This window comes from Bombus pascuorum, chromosome 2 (genome assembly GCF_905332965.1).
Source record: "Bombus pascuorum chromosome 2, iyBomPasc1.1, whole genome shotgun sequence".
In the NCBI taxonomy this organism is placed as follows: domain Eukaryota; kingdom Metazoa; phylum Arthropoda; class Insecta; order Hymenoptera; family Apidae; genus Bombus; species Bombus pascuorum.
Window position 1 is genome coordinate 12600645 of NC_083489.1, and position 21430 is coordinate 12622074.

General features: G+C 46.2%; 2 protein-coding genes across 4 annotated transcripts in view; one reads left to right on the forward strand and one right to left on the reverse strand.

Annotated features, from left to right (window-relative positions):
• Positions 1 to 21301, forward strand: part of LOC132916547 (uncharacterized) — a 118016-nt gene extending 96715 nt beyond the window's left edge. Inside the window, exons 1-3 of one of the 3 annotated variants that reach the window (XM_060976645.1) lie at positions 2802 to 2928; positions 9687 to 10461; positions 17315 to 21301. In XM_060976645.1, coding sequence (XP_060832628.1) covers positions 10300 to 10461; positions 17315 to 18682 — 1530 coding nt within the window. In that variant the 5' untranslated portion in view covers positions 2802 to 2928; positions 9687 to 10299 and the 3' untranslated portion in view covers positions 18683 to 21301. Of the gene's footprint in view, positions 1 to 2801; positions 2929 to 5515; positions 9480 to 9686; positions 10462 to 17314 lie in introns of those variants that run through there. The other 2 variants (XM_060976646.1, XM_060976647.1) reach the window with 2 other exon arrangements.
• LOC132916557 (E3 ubiquitin-protein ligase MYCBP2) overlaps positions 1 to 21430 on the reverse strand; it is a 263362-nt gene that overhangs the window by 231740 nt on the left and 10192 nt on the right. The window lies entirely within an intron of this gene.

The following is a 21430-nucleotide window of genomic DNA, read 5'->3' on the forward strand; positions in this document are numbered from 1 at the left end:
AATGTGATATAGAAAAGGGGGGAACGCGATAGAAAGTGGAAAGAAACGAGGCAAGTGCGGCGCAAAGATTTGCAGTAATGAGAAAAAGAACGGTCGAATATCAAGTAGAAATAAATATTTACATATATGTATCTGTATAGAAACTTGGAAAAATGACTGCGAGTTAACGTGTAATCTTGTATTGCTTAACATGACTAACCTCACAAAGGATACTACAAGAATATATGTAACTTTTATTGAACTTCCAAATATTCTAGTTTCAAGAGATTCAACAAACAATCGCATAAAGTAACAAAGGTATTCATTAATTTTAAACAAAGAGTTGTTAAATTGGTTGGTGCAAATGTTAGAAGCACGATATTCTAAGCTACTAGGATGCTATAAATCATCGAGCAAATAATATAAATAGCACAAACTTAAGAGACGAGCATTTCTTCAACAAAAATTACAATTGCATCTGGCAGATTCCGTGAGAGTTGGGAAAGGGCCGCGTATCATCCCTGACGTCCGGACAGAATGATAAAAGCCGTAACTTTATAGCTGTTAGAGGGCGAAGGAAGAACGGTCGTAAGACACGATATCGCATCCTTTTCCTTCAAAGCGAGGTACAGCTTATTTTGCCGGCGCGGCGGATCAAACAGACGGGGAGACGATGCTCGCGGCGGATTTCATACCGCGGGAAATACCGTGGAAATTGTTCACGCAGTCGGCGAGATTTTTCAACGAAGTGACGCACGACGTGTACGCGCCGAATTCACCGTAAAATTCTGCCAAGGTTAGACAGACGAGACTGAGCTCCGTTTGAATTACAATTGAGAAGATTGTTTCGCGACGTCAGTTTGTCCCGAAACGCGGTTTAATTAGAATCGAATTCTCGGATGATTCTCCGCGAGGCAAAAACAGGTCTCCCTCCCTCTGTGTTTCGGGGGAGATTAATCATTGTTCTCAAACTCCTCTATGAAAATAAAGACGCGTACATTTCGCTATATGGGACGATAAATCACGTCGAAGAGAGAAACAGCGGTGTGCAAGCCGTGGAAAAAATCATCGATCGAATTGAAAAGGTTCAAAAACAGACGGAAAGGCCGCGATAAACGATCGTCTTGGCTGGCCAGCATATCACGATTTTACACGGTGGGGAAACTTTTTTATCTTGGCAAACCTCCGTAATTAATCAACGGCTAATTAACGAGAGAAAATCCGAAGGAAAATACGAGGGAACGATATACATGGTAAACCAAACGTGCACGCTCTCTTTTCCCCGTATCTAATCTGTCGTGGTTGGAACGAATGGGTGCTAATTTTGAAAAAAACCTATACCAATGGTTTCTCTGCCTTTCTGTTCGGTCTTCTTTTAGGTCCAGTTCCACGAGTTTTTCGCATCTCGTTACGGAATATAAGGTAGATTAAATACGAAGGATTTGATGATTTCGCAGCGGTGAAAATGACCATCGTCATTGTGGAAAAGCGAGTTATTCGGATGCTCGTTGATTCTCTTACTAAAGAAAATGTTTGAAAAACAGTGCTGCTTTCAAAATTACGAAGAGAGTGTAATATTTTTGGACCGGCAGATTTAAATATCCTTCGATTCTATTCGCATTAAGGGGACCGTGAACAATTCTAGACATGTCAATTCGATTAGCTCGGATTTCTAAATCCGACGTTTATAGTTAGATCCTCTCGATGATGATTTTAATTTAACCGTTTCCAGTCTTCCTCGTTAAACGAAGCATCGTGGCTTTTTCATTCAGCGAAAGTCACCTTATCTGCTAACATTTGAGCAATTTGTCTATAGAATGATAGCAACGCTCCATGCGAAGCAGTAATCGCCCTAAAAAAAAAAGAACAGCATATTGATGAAATAATCGCTGAAAATAGCACTGGTGACTAGTGGCTACGAATGTTTGGCAATGTTATCAGTCGCGCCTTATCGTTCGCGATAAGAAATTCGCCCGTGCGACACGGAGAAGGGATCGAACGGGGAAGAGAAAGAAAGGGAGAGCAGTGCGAATAAACAGCGAAGATTCGATCGATACACCGATAAGATAACGCGTCAACTACGCGAAACGAACCTTTGAATAAAACACCGATCCGTTTCCTCGCCGTTCCCATTCGCACGGGAATTCGACTATTAAACGCTTCAATTCATAAATTCGTTCGACTCGAACGGCGTGGATTTTGCAGCAAACGAATCGTATCGGTGGCAAGCTGACTCAGTTTCGCGTGTACCGTTTTCAACTACGGTCCTCTGCATTCACGCGTACCCGTAGAGGTTGTGCGCGAAACATTGTTGGTATGGCTCGATACGTGACCTACGTTTACGTGCAAATATTTCATGCGAGCACCCGGAGTAAGAGAGAACGAGGAGAGAGAGAGAGAGAGAAAGGAAGTCCAACCGACTGCCGCGTGCTGTGCAATATCTTAAAGGTGCAAGGGCGAATCGATTTGATACACGCGAAAATAGAGTCCGGGAGGGCTGGGGGCGAGAAAGAACGAAGAAATGGTACGATAACGGTACGCCGTACAAATATAAGTTTGTTGCTGGACGAGACTTTATCCTCTCTTCTCTGCTCTTTTTCTCATTCTCCATACTCTCGAAGGACAGATACACCGAAAGGAGACGAAAACGGATAACAACGCACACCTCAAGACGGCAAAAGACCGACTGGAAAGCACGCAAGGGAGGGAAGTCCACTTGTTTCGGTGGGGGTACGGTTTTCCGTGCGGCACGAGAGCAAGTGGAGAGGAGAGTCGTAGAGTGGGAGGTTCGAGCGGGCGGGTGGTGGGGGATCCAAGAGAAGAGGGGATACTCGTGTCGCGCGATAACCGTCGTCGAGGTGCAAACCAGCCGCGAATTCGAAAGGCGGCCAGTTGCTGTTCGCGCGTCGTCTGCGTCGCGTCGCGGGTATATCGTGTCGAGATATCGAGGTAAAGATTATCTTGCATCATCTTTATTTTGTACTCTCGCGACGTTCAAGTCGTTCCCCACCTCTCGAACGATTCTACGCGGTTGATGTAGTTTACTACGCAACGACAGTGTGTTTCACTTTCGATCGTTTATCATACTTTAAGAATAAAGAGGAAAAAGAAAAAAAAAAAAAAGAGCACAAGTCCCTTCCGGATTCGAGAAAGTGTCTAACAACAGGAGAACCTGTGAAAAGTTCACTCGAGCGAGGATCACACGACGCAAAAGGTTACAGAGGCGTCGATCGCGCGCGGTTCCTTCTCTCTCGATCCTCAAGACGAACGCTTGACCTTCTATCGGTGACAATTCGTGCGAGCCGCGGGAACATCCTCGAAAGATCGTTGCATAATTCTGACACAGCGGCAGCATAAACGATGACGTTAGAACGAACGCGTCGCAAAATCCCGATGGATTTTTCCGTAGCTGAAGCAAACAGTGGGTGTGCCTGTCCGCCTAGAGCCACGTAGATGAGAACTCGGTCAATGAGTCGCGTTATCTCGTCCACAACTATCAACGATGTCGCGGAAATAGGGCTGACAGTCGATCTCGAGGACAAACCGAAACTTCGGATACCCGATGGATCGGTGTCTGATTATCGAATCGTTCCCGTAACGCATCGTTTCCCACGTGGCACATACATGCGTGCGGTCGCGCGCGTGTCAGCCGTGTATCGTCTTCGATAGAAATTTAATTTAATCGTCGATCGACTCGATCGTTCTCCCTTCCATCGCTGCGAACGTTTTCTCCTCCAACTTAGTCCTACTTTTTCACATTCTTCCTAGGAATGAAATCCTCTTGTAAAACTTCTTCGACTACTAATTCGTTGGTTTCTTCGACCAGCGACGAACAATAACTTGACACTGGCAAACCCATAAATGGAACAACGTATGGTAATTGTTCACACCAGACGCGTCGACCGGCACGCAGCTGTCGATCCACCGAGACGTTCTGCCAACATATTTTTCCTCGCAGCTGCATAGTGTACAACACTGCACGGCGTATATACGTATAGGTTTCGCGTATCGAAGGGCAACTATATCGGTTTCCGATGCGATCGTTTAGTCGCAACTGCACGTTTAACGTCGTTCGAGGCTACGACATCGATGCTTCCGTGTTTACCCTATGCTTGCGCCAAATACCGAAAGAAATTTCACCGGTGCCCAGCTCGGATTTCCCACGATTTTTTTCCCAAAAACTCCACGTATGCACCGCACTCGACCTCTCGGCTGGAGCGCACTCGCGCGGTAAATTGGCTTTGCCCGATGCACGCGTTTTATCGCGCGTAACGATTTGTGTAACAGCATAATTTCTCGACAGGTTCGTTCGTGGCGGATAAAAATAACGATCGCCAGAGCTCGCTCTTCCCCGCTTCGACTCTCTCTCTCTCTCTTTCTCTCTCTTGACTCCCCACCCTTACCTCTTTTTGTAAAATTCATGAATCTAACGGAAAATCTGTTTCCGTGAGAAAAATGTCATCCGAATAATCGAAGTAAATGATTAAAATAGGTCAATGTACAAACGATAACAGTAGCGCGCTACTTATCGAGGATTAACGTATCGGGTATACGGCATCGTTTCGAATCACAGATGATATTGGTTTGATACCAGGGAAACGATCGCGAATCAATCGCCACAGAATCTCTTTTCATGCCTCGTAAATCGACTTTCGTCGTCGATTCTTCTACCGCCAGGCGAACTGTCGATAGAAACAACGGAACAACTTTGTACACATATACCTCGTCCTGATAATAACGGATCGGATCGTTGGTGAAGTTCTTCGAATAAAATAACGTCCGTGGAATACGATTGGACTGGAAGAACGGTTCCCTTCTACGAGAGAATACCATCAGCTATCCCTTGATCCGCACCATTTCCAAGAGGCCGATTAATCGAAACCCTTCAATATATATATATCGGAACGATAGCTATAGCACGGGGGCCGTGATTGCGGGATTATCCGTTGTCTCGCTCAACTAACGGGTAGAGTTTGACCTTCGAAATATCCCATCTTAATCCCTTAAGGGCGGACGTAAGGAAGACTCACCCCCCGAGCGAGTTTCGACGATCGAAAGGGTGCCCTTTCCTCTTCCTCTCGTTCACCTCCGTTATCGGTGGTTAAGAATTGCCAGCGATTTACCGGTTCGTAGAAGTCGCAGCAACGATAACCGTGAAACGGAAGATAAGAAACCGAAATAAAAAACGAAAACGATTGTAGTTGAAAGTGGCTGAAGAAAGAAAAGGGGGTGGAAGAAACGCTGTTGAAAATCTTTCGCGTCTAGAATCTCGAATAAGATGCACCTTGCGGCACACCTCGAGCGTATTTTCCGTGCAGACTCGGCGAGCAGACGGGTAGACGGTCGCGTGGGCCGCGTGTTCCCGCAAGCGTGTAACACGAAGGAACGCGACAAACCGTTCGAGTACGGGGTCGAGCGGAGGAAGAGTCACGTAACAGGAAGCGATTTACTCGTGCGTCTCGTGGTTGTCGCGTGTCGTGGAAATCGAGTGTGAGTAGAGCAACGTTACGAAAGAGGCGAGTCCTAGGATACTACAGCACAGAATCTAAGGAAATAGCCTAGAACGGGAATATATGAATATCCATTAAGGAGAAGTAAATCAGCCGCAGTGAAATGTTTAATCAGTCGACCACAAAAATCGTTCCGTGGACGAGGTCGAATAATTTCCTCGAGGGAACATCCTTCGCTGGCAAACAAAATCTATACACATACGCGCAGCTTCTCTATCGCTCCTTCCGCGAGCTAATTTTCTATCTACGTCGGCTCAGCCTTACCACCACCATCGATTCATCCATCGACTCTCTTTCTCTCCTCTCTCTTTGCTCGTTTCGTTTCACTCGGTTCGTTTTTCTCGTTACGTATGCACGTTCGATCCTGACTAGTCTCTCTTGCTACTGTCGGTGTTTTCCAGCTGTGTCCCTCGCTGGTATACGCGTTCGTTCCTTCGAGTCTCGTCGCGGTTCGTTTGTTCGTTAGTTGTGTTGTAGCCTTGTCGCCCAGAAAGCGATGTCAGTGTGCGCCGGTGGCCAATTAATCGCTCACGGTCGATCGCACTCGCGCTCCGCGTTGTGTTGATCGGTGTCGGAGAAAAATGCGAATTCCGAGCGGAAATACGATGTACAAAGAAGCGTATCGATTCGAAGGGAAAACCGGTTGGCGCGCGCGCTCGTTACCAACTTGCGGGCGGTTCGCTTCGATCGTTTCGCGATCGTTCAACATTTTTGCCGCGTGGTACCTTTAAACGAGCGAGGGAACAGCCGATCTGGTACACAAGAAGATCCAGTTGCTCGATGTTGCGCCACGTCGCCTTTAATTCTTCGCCAACGACTCTTTGAATTTTCAGCTCGAGATGCGCGAGAGAGTGCAGTAATTAGAGGGGAAAGAAATGAAAGCGTTTGTTCTCTGATGGCGTGCTCAAAGGTTCGAGAAAGACTGAATCGAACAGCAGAGGGAAATTGAATGTTCGCTAAAGAATCCAGCGTCGTACTGTCGCGGCAGTCTACCTGACAACTTTCAGTCGCGCCCCCTCGACGCGTAAACATAATTACGTTTATTACCATTCGCAGTGACAGACGGGATTAACAGAGACCTCGTCCGAGATGACGCGTAATGACGCGTTAAAATCTTTTTTAATTCGCCGAAGCGACGAACAAGAAAATCGACCCGTGCGCTCGTTAGATTAATCAACAAGTCGACTCGAGTTTTTGATATCGCCGTAAAGCTCGGCCTGTAAAAAACAGACAGAGACAGAGAGAGGGCTAGAAAGAACCGGAAGAAATTAAGAGCACAGCCAGTCGAGAGGAGTCAAGCTCGCGGAAAAATTCTTCTCCGACCTTTTCGAATCGGACCCGCCTTTCATTCGCGCCACCCTTTTCACGGCCATTGATGCGCTGTTTCTCTTCATCCAACCCCTCTACATCGCCTTGTATTCTCGCTCGACGAATGGAAAGTTAATTCATTAAAATCGCCTGCTACGTTTCTACAAACGAACTTTCTTTGCCGTTTTCGCGCCGAATTAGCGCCAGCTTTGCCTTTTCTCTCTGAAGAATCTTTCTGTTCGTACAACCGGCTCGGCTATACTCAGCCTGTGATCTCTCTTCCCAAAGGTAGTTTTGATTCCGAGCAAAATTACCAGACAAGTGAGTGTTGAGGAATACGAGTCGATGGTTCAACTTATTCTCGAAGAAGAAAAAAAGATTATCCTGCCAGGATTTAACGGTGTTTCCGAGTAAGGAACGCTGGTTCTTCGTTCGTTAAACACTGGAATATTTAAAAGCGACCGCGTCGTTGGACATGAGACTGTGACACGTGCGTTCGCGCGACACTGGCCGACCCGTCCCGAGAATGCCGCGAAATTGCGACTTAATGAACAGTCGTTTCACCGAGCAGCCGAGGCAAGGGAACGGTTATGCGCCGCTATCTCGATAACCCGTGCATCTTTTCTTATTTCGCACCACTCTTGAAAATACGTTCATTCACCGGAAGATCGTTCAGATACGCCCACGCTCGTATTGTTTCGATGGAATTTTTATTCGGTAGCGAAGGATCGTAGCGACTATTCGAGAAACACAAAGAACAGTGATCGTTTCTATGGAACTAGCTAAATGAAAAGGAAGTCAGACAAATATCGTTAACCTTTTCATAGTATAACATAAGCGAGTTGAACAAGCTGTCAAATATAGCATTATAAATTTCACGTTTCAAGCGTTATTACACGTAAGGCGATTATTGAAATTTATTGCCCGTGATAAGTGGAATGTATTAAAATGTAATTCATTTTCTGACACGATCGTAGTGAATTTTTTGTTACTCTAATACATTGTCAAAGGATTAATTTCGTAATATCGATGATACGGTGACTTGTATATCTATAGGTAAAAAATTGTATTCCATTCACTCACCTATAACTTATTATATTCTATCAGGATATCACTGTACCGTAACCGAACAATCGTCACACGCTAATTATCAGTTCCTCGATTCCAAACTAACGTAAAAACCTATAACGAATCGTAATCCTTTCTCTGTCACAGCCAAACAGAATTTAGCTTACAGAGAGTTGAAAAAGTTTCACCGCGATAACGAGTAGACGTATTTGAACGACCTCCTCGAAACTAGATCAAAAATTCCGCGCAATATACATACACACGTTTGTAAACAAGCTGATATTAGTAGATAGGAGACTCGGTGTCACGACAGTTTGATCCACGCAATTACGCAACGCTCGAACGATAGCAATTACAAGCGAACGTCTCGGCGCGCTTTTACACGATCCGGCAACGTGTCGTTGTGTATGTCAGTGGAATACAGTAAAACTGCCCATTCCGCGTTATAACGACAGCGAAAATATTCGAATAAATTCTTTTCTGAAGTAACACGAGTAACTCTGTGTAAAAATAATTATCGCTCATAACGTAAAGTCCTCTTTATCGTGCAAAAGTTATTACATAACTCTAATTTTCGAGTCAATTCGATATGCATATCGGCAGTTAAATTTGCAGCAAAGCAGAATGATCAAACGCAGCGAATCGATTACAAATACCGTCCTTGTTTAAACAAGATACTTTTCCACCTCCAAAATGTATTGTCACATACACACATATGTATACATACATGGAATCTTTTTAAGAAATTTTACGATCGCGTTATACGAAAGCGCGCTAGCAATTCCCTGATCGCGTTATACGAGATTCTACTGTATTTGCCCTGGAATCGAAGTGGAATGGAGGGGCTGTTGTATGTCGTATTCTATGTTAGAGAACGTAGCAACGGTGAATTTAGTCTGCATCAGGCTGCGCTCGAGCAATCGAGAAGTACAGCGTAACTGTGTAATCGCGTTCGCGTTCCCCGAAGGGCAAAATGTTTAACTTGGAACGGCATGTGTATCGAGCGTGTGCCAGGTCGGTGCACGCGTGTCACGTGCTTTTCGAGCACCAAATCTCGTCAGGAGAGAAGTTGCGCGCCACTTGCGTGCTCCAAGCATATGTAAAAGAATAATGGCCTCGCGTATGCGTTTTCAAACGTAAATCAGTTCGGCTGGACTTGCCAACAACTGTTTCGTATGGCGCAAATCCATGTTCTCGAAACGTTGCTAGATTCTCCGAAGTCTGTTCCTTCTTCCTTCTTTAATATCTTCTTCTTCATTTCCTCTTTTTCGAGACAAAAACAGACGACGTTGAAAGAACGATGGACCAGTAACGACTGACACGAGGAAGAAGGATCTCGCGTGGGTCGAGATTCTTTAAGTTTTTAAACACGACGACACGCGCAGTCAGGCGACGCGTCAAAGTCCCCGATAGCGACGGAATGTAGGGAGACGTTTATAATTAGTCATGCGAGAGTACACAGAGAGAAAGGAAAGCTAAAGAGAGATTATAGCATAGTCGTGAGTAACGAGATCAGGAGGATTTTTCATCGCGACGTACGCCTCTGTGATTCACTGTCGTAACGATAGCACGCGTTATTCTCTTTTCGTTCGGGGAATAAAAATCGGCCAGAAGGTAAACAAAATACGTAATAGAGGGAATTCTCGTTCGCGTAGACGCAGTACCGTGAGATAACGATCTTGTGGGTTAGAGTGGCTCGATTTATCAAATCGGATCACGTCGACGAGGAAGTAGAGAAAAATTCGTAGAATCTTTTCGAGAGAGAGCAGGCGAGGGACGTTAGAACCACCCAAGAATTTCACCATTTTTCTATCGTTCCAGCTGGAATTTCGGACAACGTCGAATGGGAGTATAAAAATCCGTGGAAACTGGTCGTGATGCTGAACGATGTTGCACGGTATCGTGGGTGTAATTGGATGTTTCCGGTCGAACGAAGGAAAATAACGACGGAGATGACGTCGTAGTCGAACTGGAACCGTCTCGAATGACGACCTTTCGGAGTGAAGCATCTACGAAAGTTGTCCAGAGGGAGAGGTTATGATCCTGACTGCAATATGACCGACAGAATTACATAGTGGCGCGTGGCGTGTCAGACCCGACACGGGACTAGTGCGTTCTCCGCCCTTTTCGCCGAGTAGCATCGTGTGATTTGTGTTTCGACGTCGACGCTATATATCGTTGAAGGGGGGGGCTTTCTGGAGAGTGGTGTGATTGGATTCGTGGAAAATCCAAGACGCAAACATGTCGAGACGGCATCCAAGTCGACTCGACGTAGAATCAACTGGTACGGACTGAGTGTAAACGCGTGGAATAAAGAGGCTACTGGCTAAAATAAAGAAAGCAAAGACGGTATAAAAGAAGACGAGAAGAAAGGAGAAGAGGGTAAGAGAAAAAGAAGAAGAGGGTGGATCGAGAACGTGAGCCGAGGCGCAAAATGGGAGCAACGAAATTTGTGTTGGGAAGCGCTATCCTCGGACTCTTTTGGTGTGGCTTGTTCAAGGGTGCCCTAACCAATTCGATGAACAGGTGCGACTATCCTCCCTGCTTCTGCGATCCTCACGGCAGGCTGACCTGCGACTGTAAAGAGGAAGGAGAGGTATGTTCCCCGTAGACGTAGCCTAAGAAACTCTGCTTATCTCTCTAACGTTACAACGCGACTCGATCTTATCGTACGAGAAATATACACCTAACACGGTCGAGATCGTGGAAGGGAATAAAAGGAGAGAGACGTCCTGGGAGAGGAATTCGTAGGGACTAGCCAAGTTTACGCGGGTCGTTCTAAATCTCGGCGAACACCGTTCACAACCCTCCGAGAAGAAAGAAACTTCTCTCTCCCTGTTCGGTCTGGCGCGAAATAGCTCATCGCGTTTAACTTGGCCCCTTTCGTTTCGTCGATTTCATTTCGTGCCTCTGGCCCAGGAGAGCCGTCCTCTCCGGGCCAATCGTCGTCTCGAATCTTTTCTTACTGCATGCCTCCATCCTCCGTCTTAGATCTCTCTCTCTCTTTTTTGCTTCCCTATTTTACTCCCCTTCTTTCCCACGAATTCGACGATAGACCGCAGCCAGCCGTTTCTATCTCACGAAAAATCGCAGACAATGCAACATCAGGGTCCGGCGAACATCTTCTTTCTTCGCCGTGCTATATTATTCCGCGGTGGCTTCAAACTATCGAACGAGGAGAAGATAAAGACCTAAATCGAGTCTGCACGCAACAGAGAGCGGCCGTGTGTATAACGCTCTCGATTTTTCGAGGCACGAGACTTTTTAGCGGATAAATTACACGAACGGTCGTTATCGCGGCCGGAACCCGAGTTACGTGCGATCCGATCGTCGTTCCATCATCGCGTCGATTCCACCGGAGCCACCCCTCGACTAAAAGCGTGCCGAGCCCCAGGAAGAAATATAAAGCACGCCGCAACGAGGGGTTGTCAAAATAAAAACGGAAGACAAGGGAGAGAGGCTAATCTCAGAGGCGCGTAGGGGTTCCCGCGTAAATTGCGAGGGCGGTGCGGCCAGCTCACGCAGAGCAAAACCTCCATAAATTAAAGCGTGTTTACGCAAATCGCAGGCCAGACGTTGCTGGCAGGTAGGTAAGGTGCGCGGCCTCTTCCCACCCGTCTTCCACCCCGTCCTTCATCCTCGCCCTTCTTCTCCGATATTTATTACACCGGACTGATTCAGGTAACAGCCCCCGCCTTGGGAAAAATGCTACACGCTGGGAAAAATGACAGCCGCTCTTGACGGATCGCGGTCACGTGAAGACCTTTCTCCAGGGAAACCATCACCACCCGCTTCTTCCTTTAAACCTGTTGTTCTCCTCGTTTTTTCTTCATTTCGCAGAGTATAGTAAAGTAAAAATTCATTCATGAAAAGCGTGAAATATAAAATGTTGATAACATTGTATCGAATACCGAAAACAAATATTTCAAAAATATCTTTTGCCAGATGTATATACCATCCATTTAGGATTATACGAATCCCAAGAGAACAACATGGTTAAATCTATCCCTGCTTTATTTTACATTTTCCGTTTGATCATAATCATACTTCGAATCTTCGATATCGTATTTTTGATGAAATAGATGAAAAACCATGCAAGAAAATAAGACGGTTTCGAAGAATGGAAAGAAGCTCGCGAGATTCGATGTATCTGGATCGAAATAGCTTGTATGTACGTCGTATGTTATCGAGAGGAGGAGCTGTCTCAAGGTCCCGCCTCGAATCACCTATTATTACACCTACGAATTCCAGTACACAATGAAGTTTCGTTTATCGCGCGCCCTTGGAAGCATCCCGGCGTCGTTATGGGCCGAGATAAAGCGTTCTTTATCCCCGGGGATACAGGTCGGTACGTTTCCAAGCGACGCGACGGGAAAATTACGCCGCGCGCCGTGCCACAGTCCAAGGCACAATGCCGTAAACTCGATCCGTAAAGCTCTCGTCCGTGACGAAATGTCCGCGGGAAGCAAACACCGGTTACACGTCGTGAAAACCAATCGGCTCGAACGTGCCACCATTTGTTCCGCGAATGTTAAAAAGAAGTCGTGGAAGAATAAGATTTACCAGCGAAACGATAAATTTCCACGAGCTCCGAAGAGCTCGGTGAATTTTAAATCCGAATGAAATCGGCGACGATACATAAACTGGATTGGTTCGAACGGCACGATTAAACGTTACGTAATAGAAAGTTGAATCTATATGAATCCTCGATCTACTGATATTTACCAGCAGAATAAATTCTCGAAAGTAACGTCGTACGGACGTTTCGCGTAGATCGGAGCTCGCAACGTGAGATGTTCACTTCTCGTTGATACAGCGTGAAAATGCTTGCTGCGAGAATTCGCGATATAGTCGCGATCGAGACTCGCGTAGGCGCCTCGTGTCGCGTGCGCGAATAAAGGAAGTGGTCGATCGTGGGTCGGATAAATTACGGATCGAATATCATCGGCCTCCAAGATCGCCTGGTCTGTCGTGGACAATCCAGAGGACTGCTGCCGGATTCGACGAAGAACGTGGACGCTCTACGCGAATTTCAAGCAAGAAATGGATTTAGAATTGTCGATGATCAGGGGCCATCGATTTACGATCGACAGAATACAGCGGTATTCGAAGACACCTTTGATAGAGACGTCGGCGTAACAGCAGACCAATTAGCAACGAGTTTCAAGAGGAGAATTCAAATCGACTCGGCCGTTGAATAAATGAGCGGAGGCAGCCGGCACCTTTTCGCGCGCTGTCTGCCAACTTGCCGGTAAAAGGGGTGAAACGTTGCTCGCAAAAGGACACAATGTATTCCGCGAAGGGAACTCGTTTCAGGAAAACCTTAGCTAACAACGAAGAAGAAGAAGAAGTAAAGGAAGAAAATGGTGGTGAAAGAAGACGGAAAAAGCAGAAAGCAAGAAAAAGAGGCGGCAACTTCTATAACGTATAGCGGGACCGCGAGTTCTCCCGTGGATTTCGCATAATACAGCCAGCATTTCACGAACACGCTCAGCCAATTTGTCGCGCCGTCAACTCGTGACTACGAATATATCGAGAGAGACTGGACGTCTCTCTTCCTCTCTCTCTCTCTTTTTCTGTCGTTCTTCCTTACCCCGTCCGAGTCCGACCTTACCGGTCTCTGTCTCGTTTTCTTGTTCCTCTTTTCCCATTTCCGCCGAGCTCATTGGAGTTTCTTATTCAGACCCATTATCTGCTTCTTGGCAGCCTTAGCAACGAGACGCTCGCCGGTACGAGTAATACGTAAAATCATTAGGTTCGCGTAATACGTTCAAGCTCGTATTTACACGAGCGAACCAAGACGATACCAACGATCCGAATAAAAAAGCTTGGCCCATTGTGTCGCCGAAGAGAAGAAATTCGACGTTCCATGATCGTCTAGGAAACGATAGAAACGTCTTATCTTCTCTCTTCCTTTCGCTTTTTCTTTCTACATAGCTTCGTTTTGAAACAGGCGTGACGGTATTTTACTTTCGAGAAGAGAACACTCCTCCAGCCGTGCGTTCCGATGGCAGAGAGTCAACGGAGATAAAGTTGTCAAGCCCGCCGGCGGGCATTGAATAATTGACGATACGGTAAATAATCGAGGGACCTTTTAGCGGGTACAGTCTTAAACTCGGCCGCATTTCCCATAACGAGAGACGTCGAAATAAGGTACGAAAGGACGAAATAAAGAACGCGAGTCGCGCTCTGTGAGGCGCGTAAAAGTAATAGCCGTAAGCACTGAGCGGGTGCAGGGAAGAGAACGTAAGGGCGCCATTTACGAGAAGGCGCTCGAATATGAAAATACTTGGAAAATGGAACCTCGATAGCGAAAACTGTCTCGAGGCACCAAACTGTGGAAAAAGGAACAACCGTCTGGAACCTACCGGTAGAATTCGCCGTCGATTCGGCAAAACGATGATTACCAAGCCATTGACCTGTTATTTAATCGCCCACCACGGTTGAAAGGAAATTATTTCAACGCCAAAGCGCTTTCCCGATAGAGAAAATGCATACCACCGCGGTGGATGGTTAAAATGGGAGGTGTTCGTTATTCGACTAATAGAACATCTCGTATTTCTACCGTTTCTACGAACGTTATATTAAAAACGCGTTTCATTTACATTAAACAAAAAGAGCAGCGAGTAAGAAATAAAATACAAGGGCAGAAAGTAATAACGCCCTCACAGGGGAAACTATTTCGCATAAATCCTCTACAGATTGTAAAAGGACGTCATTGCATTCAATGGTCTCTCGCTGTTTCCCCTTTTGTTTCTCCTGCTTAGCGAGGAAGCTCGATTTACGGTACGACTGTTAGCGATTCCATAATCGAAAAACCAGGCCAATTTCGTTTTCAGTCTCGTTTCACCGAATAATCTTAGTAATTGTTCCCCGATACGCGTGGCTCGTCGAAAATCGTCGAAACAGTCCCTTGCCAGGTATAATTTCATTAACGTCCCTAACGCGTCTCTAATCGATGTTCGCACTCGATGTGTTTTCTAATTAAAATTACGCTCAATGTTGTTTCATTGGATTGGTAAACACCCGGGGGACAACGCGTACCATTAAACTCGATGATCGTTTTTTCTCTAAAATCGGCTCGTCGAACGTGGCAAGCGAATACGCTACGGATTAATTGGCGAAAATTTACGTTTCAACGCGTCATCAGGTATCAACGGTGTAATCGAGAAACAGTCTCTCGACGCTAAGCAGCCGCGTACTTTATGCTTATTTTTGATACTCGAAAACGTCTGCAGACTATGAGAGGTTACGCTCGATAGAATTACGTGCCGCGAAAGATACGCATGGGGGTTTAAGCCGAGAGAATAAAGAACAGACGTTAAACAGGAATACCGCGTTGTTGTTTCCTCTTGGTACTCTCGTCTCAACCCCGTTCCACGCTATACAGTAGCTTTCGTTTCTCACGGGAGAACAAGGCCGTAAGAAAACAAAATTTAAATTCTCGTAGAATCCATTGAAACGGTCGAATCGTTTCCTAATTATTAATTTGCATTTTGGAAAGCGGAGAATATTCCATGTTACACGTGTCCAGGGGCTAGTGCAAGCTCGTGGTACGCCATTGTAACCACGTTTGTACGTTCAAGAGCGACGAAATCGTGGAAAAAAGAGAGGTCTGTCCCTCTGTGGACTGTGATGGACGGCGAGCAAACTCCGAGAGACGGAAACGAAAACGTTGGCTGGACGAGCGTGTAATTGTTCGAACGTGAAAAACGAGCTGTAGACGCGAAGACAAGTATTTCGGCTGTGGTAATCTTTTCTATGGCCGGAGATTGTGTGTCGAGAATTGACCAAGAACAATGAGACGGGAACAAAGATCGGACAGACGGAAAGGGACGAGAGGAGAGATTGCATCGAAGGCGAGACGGAGAAACGCGCGTGCCCGCGTTCGTACCTGAGCAAAAGGGGCACAAAGGTTTCTCTTTTATCGACGACGCACTACGTGGGCCAGGCCCTTCTTTATTTTCATCCGCTTCGCGCCCTCCTTTTTCCCCATTCACCACGCACGGCCTTCTTTCCATCCTTCATTCACCGCTTGTGTCGTGGCCAACCTCGAAACTCCTTCGTTCGCCGCGAACCCGCTGAATAATGTACAGCCTCCGCTCGTCCGTGGCTTAATAACCGCCTTCAACCGTTTTTTACCAAAACACATCGCTCTGCCGAAACTCCAGCGCACTATTTTACAATAGTTTTACATCGAACTTGTCAACTTTGTTTTCCCTCTCTTTGTTCCAAGAAATTCCAACGAATTATTCCAAGTAAAAGAAACTTGCGAGCGGTTGAACGTACCGTAGCCAAGATAATTCGTTTATCTGTGCGTAGATTTCCGTCGAATCTATGATTACGCGAAGAACAACCTCGTTGAATCATCGGGCAATCGATGGAAAGAACGCGCAGCGCTTTCCACGAGCGACTCGTTATCAGGTGTTCGTTAGCGAGGAAAAACGCGATAATCCGATGAATCGAGTCAGTGTACGCGAACGATATCTGGATCAGTTCCACCGCTGGTAGACACAAACAGGTATGCGCGTGGCATTTCGCCATCGATTGTTTAACAAACAAGGAACCGCAAAGTGGCAGGTGGCATCGAGCACGCTTCGTTTGCAGTGACACCGACGTGCTCTGCAAGCCGCGTGCAAATGAATTAATAAAAACGCAAAATGAATGAGCAAATAACCGGTAGAAAAACGACGCGCTTGTATCTGAGTTAACGAGGTCGTTTATCCATCGACGAATTACCCATCTCTTTCCTTTTTCAAGACCGCTTTTCCTAGCGTGCTTCCGACTAGTCGAACGTGCCCTCGCAAAAGTATCTTTTTAAAGGAAGACAAACTCGAGAAACGATTCGCTGGACGTTCATGCTTTATTATTCATCGACGAGAATCGACGAATACGAAACACAAAGCGAGAACGCGCATCGATAAACAGTACTGATGAAACAGTGTCAACGAAGAACGCCCACTTGTAATATATAACGAAGCATTTCAATGGCAAAGTAAACTACAGAGAAAGTATAAAAAACACGATAGACGCGAGAAAAAGTACAAATCATCGAGATCCGTGACCGAGTACCATTAGCTTTGAAAATTTTCGTAGCGACGTTTACCGGTGAAAATAGGAAAACCCCAGTGGCCAACTACGGAAAAGTTAAGACGGTGATTACGATAACGATATTGGCCTGGTTAATAGCTAAGGGCGCGCGACACTGCAGTCGCGCGCGTGTTCCCAACGATTAGGGTGGTTAAACGTAAAATTGCAGCTATTCAGCCTTTTATTAAGAGCCCGCGTCTGGTGCAACGGATTGCACGAGCCTGCGCGAAAAGTTTCATTTCTTCGCTATTTTCTACGTTCATCTTCGAATTTTCTAATTGTACAAAATGTCCTAATCGTAGAAATGTTTAACGATCGAAAACCGAACGTGCTGATTAACCTCGTTTGTCTGATTTCAGGAATTGGTGTTAACCACCGATGGTGACAAAAGATTGAGCCCGCACACCAGCAGGATAGCGGTGAGCAATTGTTCGTCGGTGATCCTGATGAACTCGAGCCTAGCCTCGATGGTCGGACTCCGTGCGGTTGACCTGATCAACGTGGCGAACTTAAGCCTAGTCAGACAGAGCTTCGAGCTGTCCCCGCAGAATACACGCACACGAATATCCGTGAGGAACTGCAGCATCGATACGATGCCGAGTTTCGTCTTTCGAGGTGACGTTGAAGCGATCATCTTCGAAAATGTAAGGATCGGCCAGCTGAGCGCATTCTCGTTCGCGAATCTAGTACACACGGAGAAGCTGAAGCTGGAAAACTGTCGTATCGAGAGCATCGAAGCACAAGCGTTCAAGAAGTTCGACGTGGGCCACCTGCACGTGATCGGTAGTAGCTTCGGGGATCAGGTGCCCAGTAGGACGATGAACGATATCGAGGTTTACCACACTTTCATGCTAGACGGTGTGAAAATGGGTACAGTGAGAAGCGAAGCTTTCATCGTGAGGAGTCCACGGACTGTGGCGATACAAAATTGTATCGTAGAGAGCTTGGAAAGCGAGGCTTTCGACGTGACCGCGAGGGGGCCGGTGATAATCAAGAACAACAGCTTCGACAGCCTCTCGATAGGTGCTTTTCTCGGTATACGAGCGGATCCCGAAGCGAGAACACCACCTGCCTCCCTACCGACTAACCTACACGACCTTATCTTTAAGAATAACAGCGTGGTCAACTTCGAGGAGGGTTCGATGATGTTCGACCGGAGTAGCTTTCGTCTCGAGCTAGACAACCTCTTGGTCGACCAACCGTGCGACTGTCAGATGTTGCCCGTATGGAAGAACAACATTCTCAATTACACGAACGTCTACTCGAGGTTTTACACCAAACAGAACACCGGGCTACCCCGTATGTTATCGCCTCAGGACGCCATCAACGAAACGCCCGAAACGTTCCTCTGCTCCGACGGCGAAGTGAACGGGGTACCAACGAGTTTCATCGAATACGAGACACGACATTGTTCACTGGGTGGATCCATACTAGTCTTCGTCCTGATCATCGCCGGCTTACTCGTGCTACTGATACTGCTCACCTGCCTGATCATCTGGTGCTGCAGGAGGCGTCGTCGAAACAGCAGGAAGAAATGGACCAGCGTGCCGATGAACGCACCTGACGTCGTGTCGAAGAAGAACGGGGTGATCGGCAGAGAAGCGGCCTCTTCGGCCGCACCGGTCGACAGCCGGATAACGATGGTCGTGCCCGATGGCAGGCTCTACAGGGAGACCGAGTTTCACGTAATCGTTGAGAAAGCCGAACCATTGACTACCGAATTGTAACGAGAACCTTCACACGGCTCGACGACGAGGGCCGTGGTAGCTCAAGTCGAAGAAGAATTCGAGTGGTCCGACACTTCGAGCCGTTTTCGCGTGTACAAGCTGTGAACCGGACCAGGACAAGACGATGTACTTTAAACCGGTGCTAGTCAACGATGTGTGACGAACACGTGCACCGGTTTCTCAGTGCGAGTTAAGAGTCGAGGAGAGCTTGTGTAACACGCGTATAGTGATCGATGTATGGTGATCGTTAACGTTCAGGACTAGAGCGGAACTCTTCTAACGAAGAACGCGATCCAACGCACTTCCTCTATGAAGGAGGTTCCTCGAAGAAATTTTTCACGTACTATTATCGATTAAGCCGTGTTGCGTCTAAACGAAAATAGAACGAGAGATATCGATCTAGAATCTCTCTTGTTTTCAATTTAATCGACTATCCTCCTAGTACAAGGCAGTTCGTAAGCTTCCATAATTTACATATCACGAACGAACGCCAATTATCCAACGCGTCTCACCCTGCTCCCATTTCTTTTTTCTCTCTTCTTCGTTCTCGTCTTCTTTGAACGCAGTCACGTTCCTCTTCATAATTAAGAGTTTTTCCTCTCTTCCACTATCGAGGTCACGTGCATGGATAATCGGCGCGTCGTTGTTAGTTAAGTTTATCGTATTAAGTAGCTTCCAAAAGAGGGCCAGTGTCGTTTCGCGAAGATTGGAACAGAACTTCGACGAGCCGATACACGCAAGGAAAGAAAAAGGCAAAGAGATAACGAAAGAGAGAGAGTGCGAGGTGAGAAAGAAGAACGGGAGACGAGACGAGAAAAGTGTACAAAGGAGAGCGATCAAAGGCAAATCCTAAACTCGCTGACTTGTGTAAGATACGCGATTGGATCAACCTTTCGTACTTCGTCGTATTTAAGTTTATCGATCGATAGCACGCTTGTCGACGCACCGCGTCGCGCGTTGATCAACGTTTCAGGCGAATGCATGCTGTGTGAAATAACAACCGACAAATTATCTAACGATGATCGCGCGTTCGCTCGGAAACCAGTGCCATCCCTATACAGATGTGAGTTCGTGCATAATTCATTTAAAGACACGTTCGATCCTCGAAGCAAAAGAGAAAAATACGAAATAGAAGGTAGCTGAATATTCGTGAGTTCGAAACGAACCGAGAACCAAAATTATTCACCCTCTTAACGCCCCTCCTTCCAACCAAATCACTGTACTACCTACTTCGATTCTAATTGCGTTTCTAATCGCAATTATGCTTGTAACACAATAAAAGATATTACCTGACACCCCTTGACAATACGAAATAATGAATCGATATGCGAATATATCTGATATTACTATTAAGCGCAGAGAGAACGAAGATAGCGTACTATGAGGTGAGATAATCGAATCTTGTAATCTACGTTACTTACACGTCATAGATTAACGAAACTTACATTACGAGAGCTCGTTACATTAACGAGAAAATTTTAGTTCCACTTCGATGTAACAAACAACGAGCGTGGCTCGATTCTTCTCAAGTGTTCAAAACCCTTTCTCCCCGACCGATCCTTACGTATTCGTTAATTTATTGTATTATTTCACTGCGACATGTTTTATTTATGAGCTTTGGACTTAACCAATAAATTGTTGTTATTGTTATCATTCCGATCGGTATCTAATTTTGATAAACGAGCGGCAAGGGACACCCTCGGCAAACCCAATCGATTCATCACGAGGCAAACGATTCGCGTTTACGAATTCCCTCGCTAATCTCGAAAGCGTGCAAGTCCCTGACTAATGCGTGCATACGTTCAACGTAAAACCACAACCGACTGCCACGCTTAAGTATCGTTCTACGCTCCTCGAGCTACCGCTTCCAGTGTGATTAATAGACCCGATATAATTCGTCGTCCTCTCTATTTCATCAAGGTAAGCATCGGTGGTATTTTACTCGTCGAAGATGAGAGCACGTGGAACACCTACGAGGTGAAAGGTAGCCTTTGGAATTCGAAAAACGAAGAAACACCGCGGTATACCTATTACGTTGAACGAGAACGACTCGCGAAAGACGATTCGTTCGATGTTGGAATGGACCGTTTTGCGTTTTAAAGTACAATGCCGAAGCAGTACCGTAAGCGGAGCTGTGTGGCATCGCGTGTGCAGCTATCTCGCGCACGTGTTAGCCATGCATTATTGATATCGCCACCACTTGCTCCACACGTAACGACTCTTGCAGCGTTGTTTCTTTTTATCCTCGAGCGTCGTGCAAAAATTGGTTCTCTCTGAGTTTCTCGAGATTATTCAGCGACCTTCCCGTCGTTACCTTGAGCTTCGTCCAAGCACGCCCAATTAGAGACCGCGCGCGAAGAAGTAGCGCGAGTCCAATGGAAGCTGGACTCATCTACCAGCTCTATATGTATTCACGCGTACAAATACACGAGCGCACGCGCGAATATACAAGTACAATTATCGTACTTTGATGAAAGATTAAGTTTTTCTAAGGACATTTTAGTTGTAATTATCGTGAGACTGTGATATAACGACAGCCGATTGTATAATTTGTTTTACATTGAAAGGGACGTCGTACCATCGATAACGAGGAGATAATAAAGATGAAGTTGATGCATAGTACACGACAACTAATTAGATACCTGATATTCCTAAAATATATCTCTCATACCCTCCTTCAGTATATGGCTTCCTTTTTCTCTTTACGCGTAATTATAGATACGAATTCACGTAACGTGTTTATGAAAA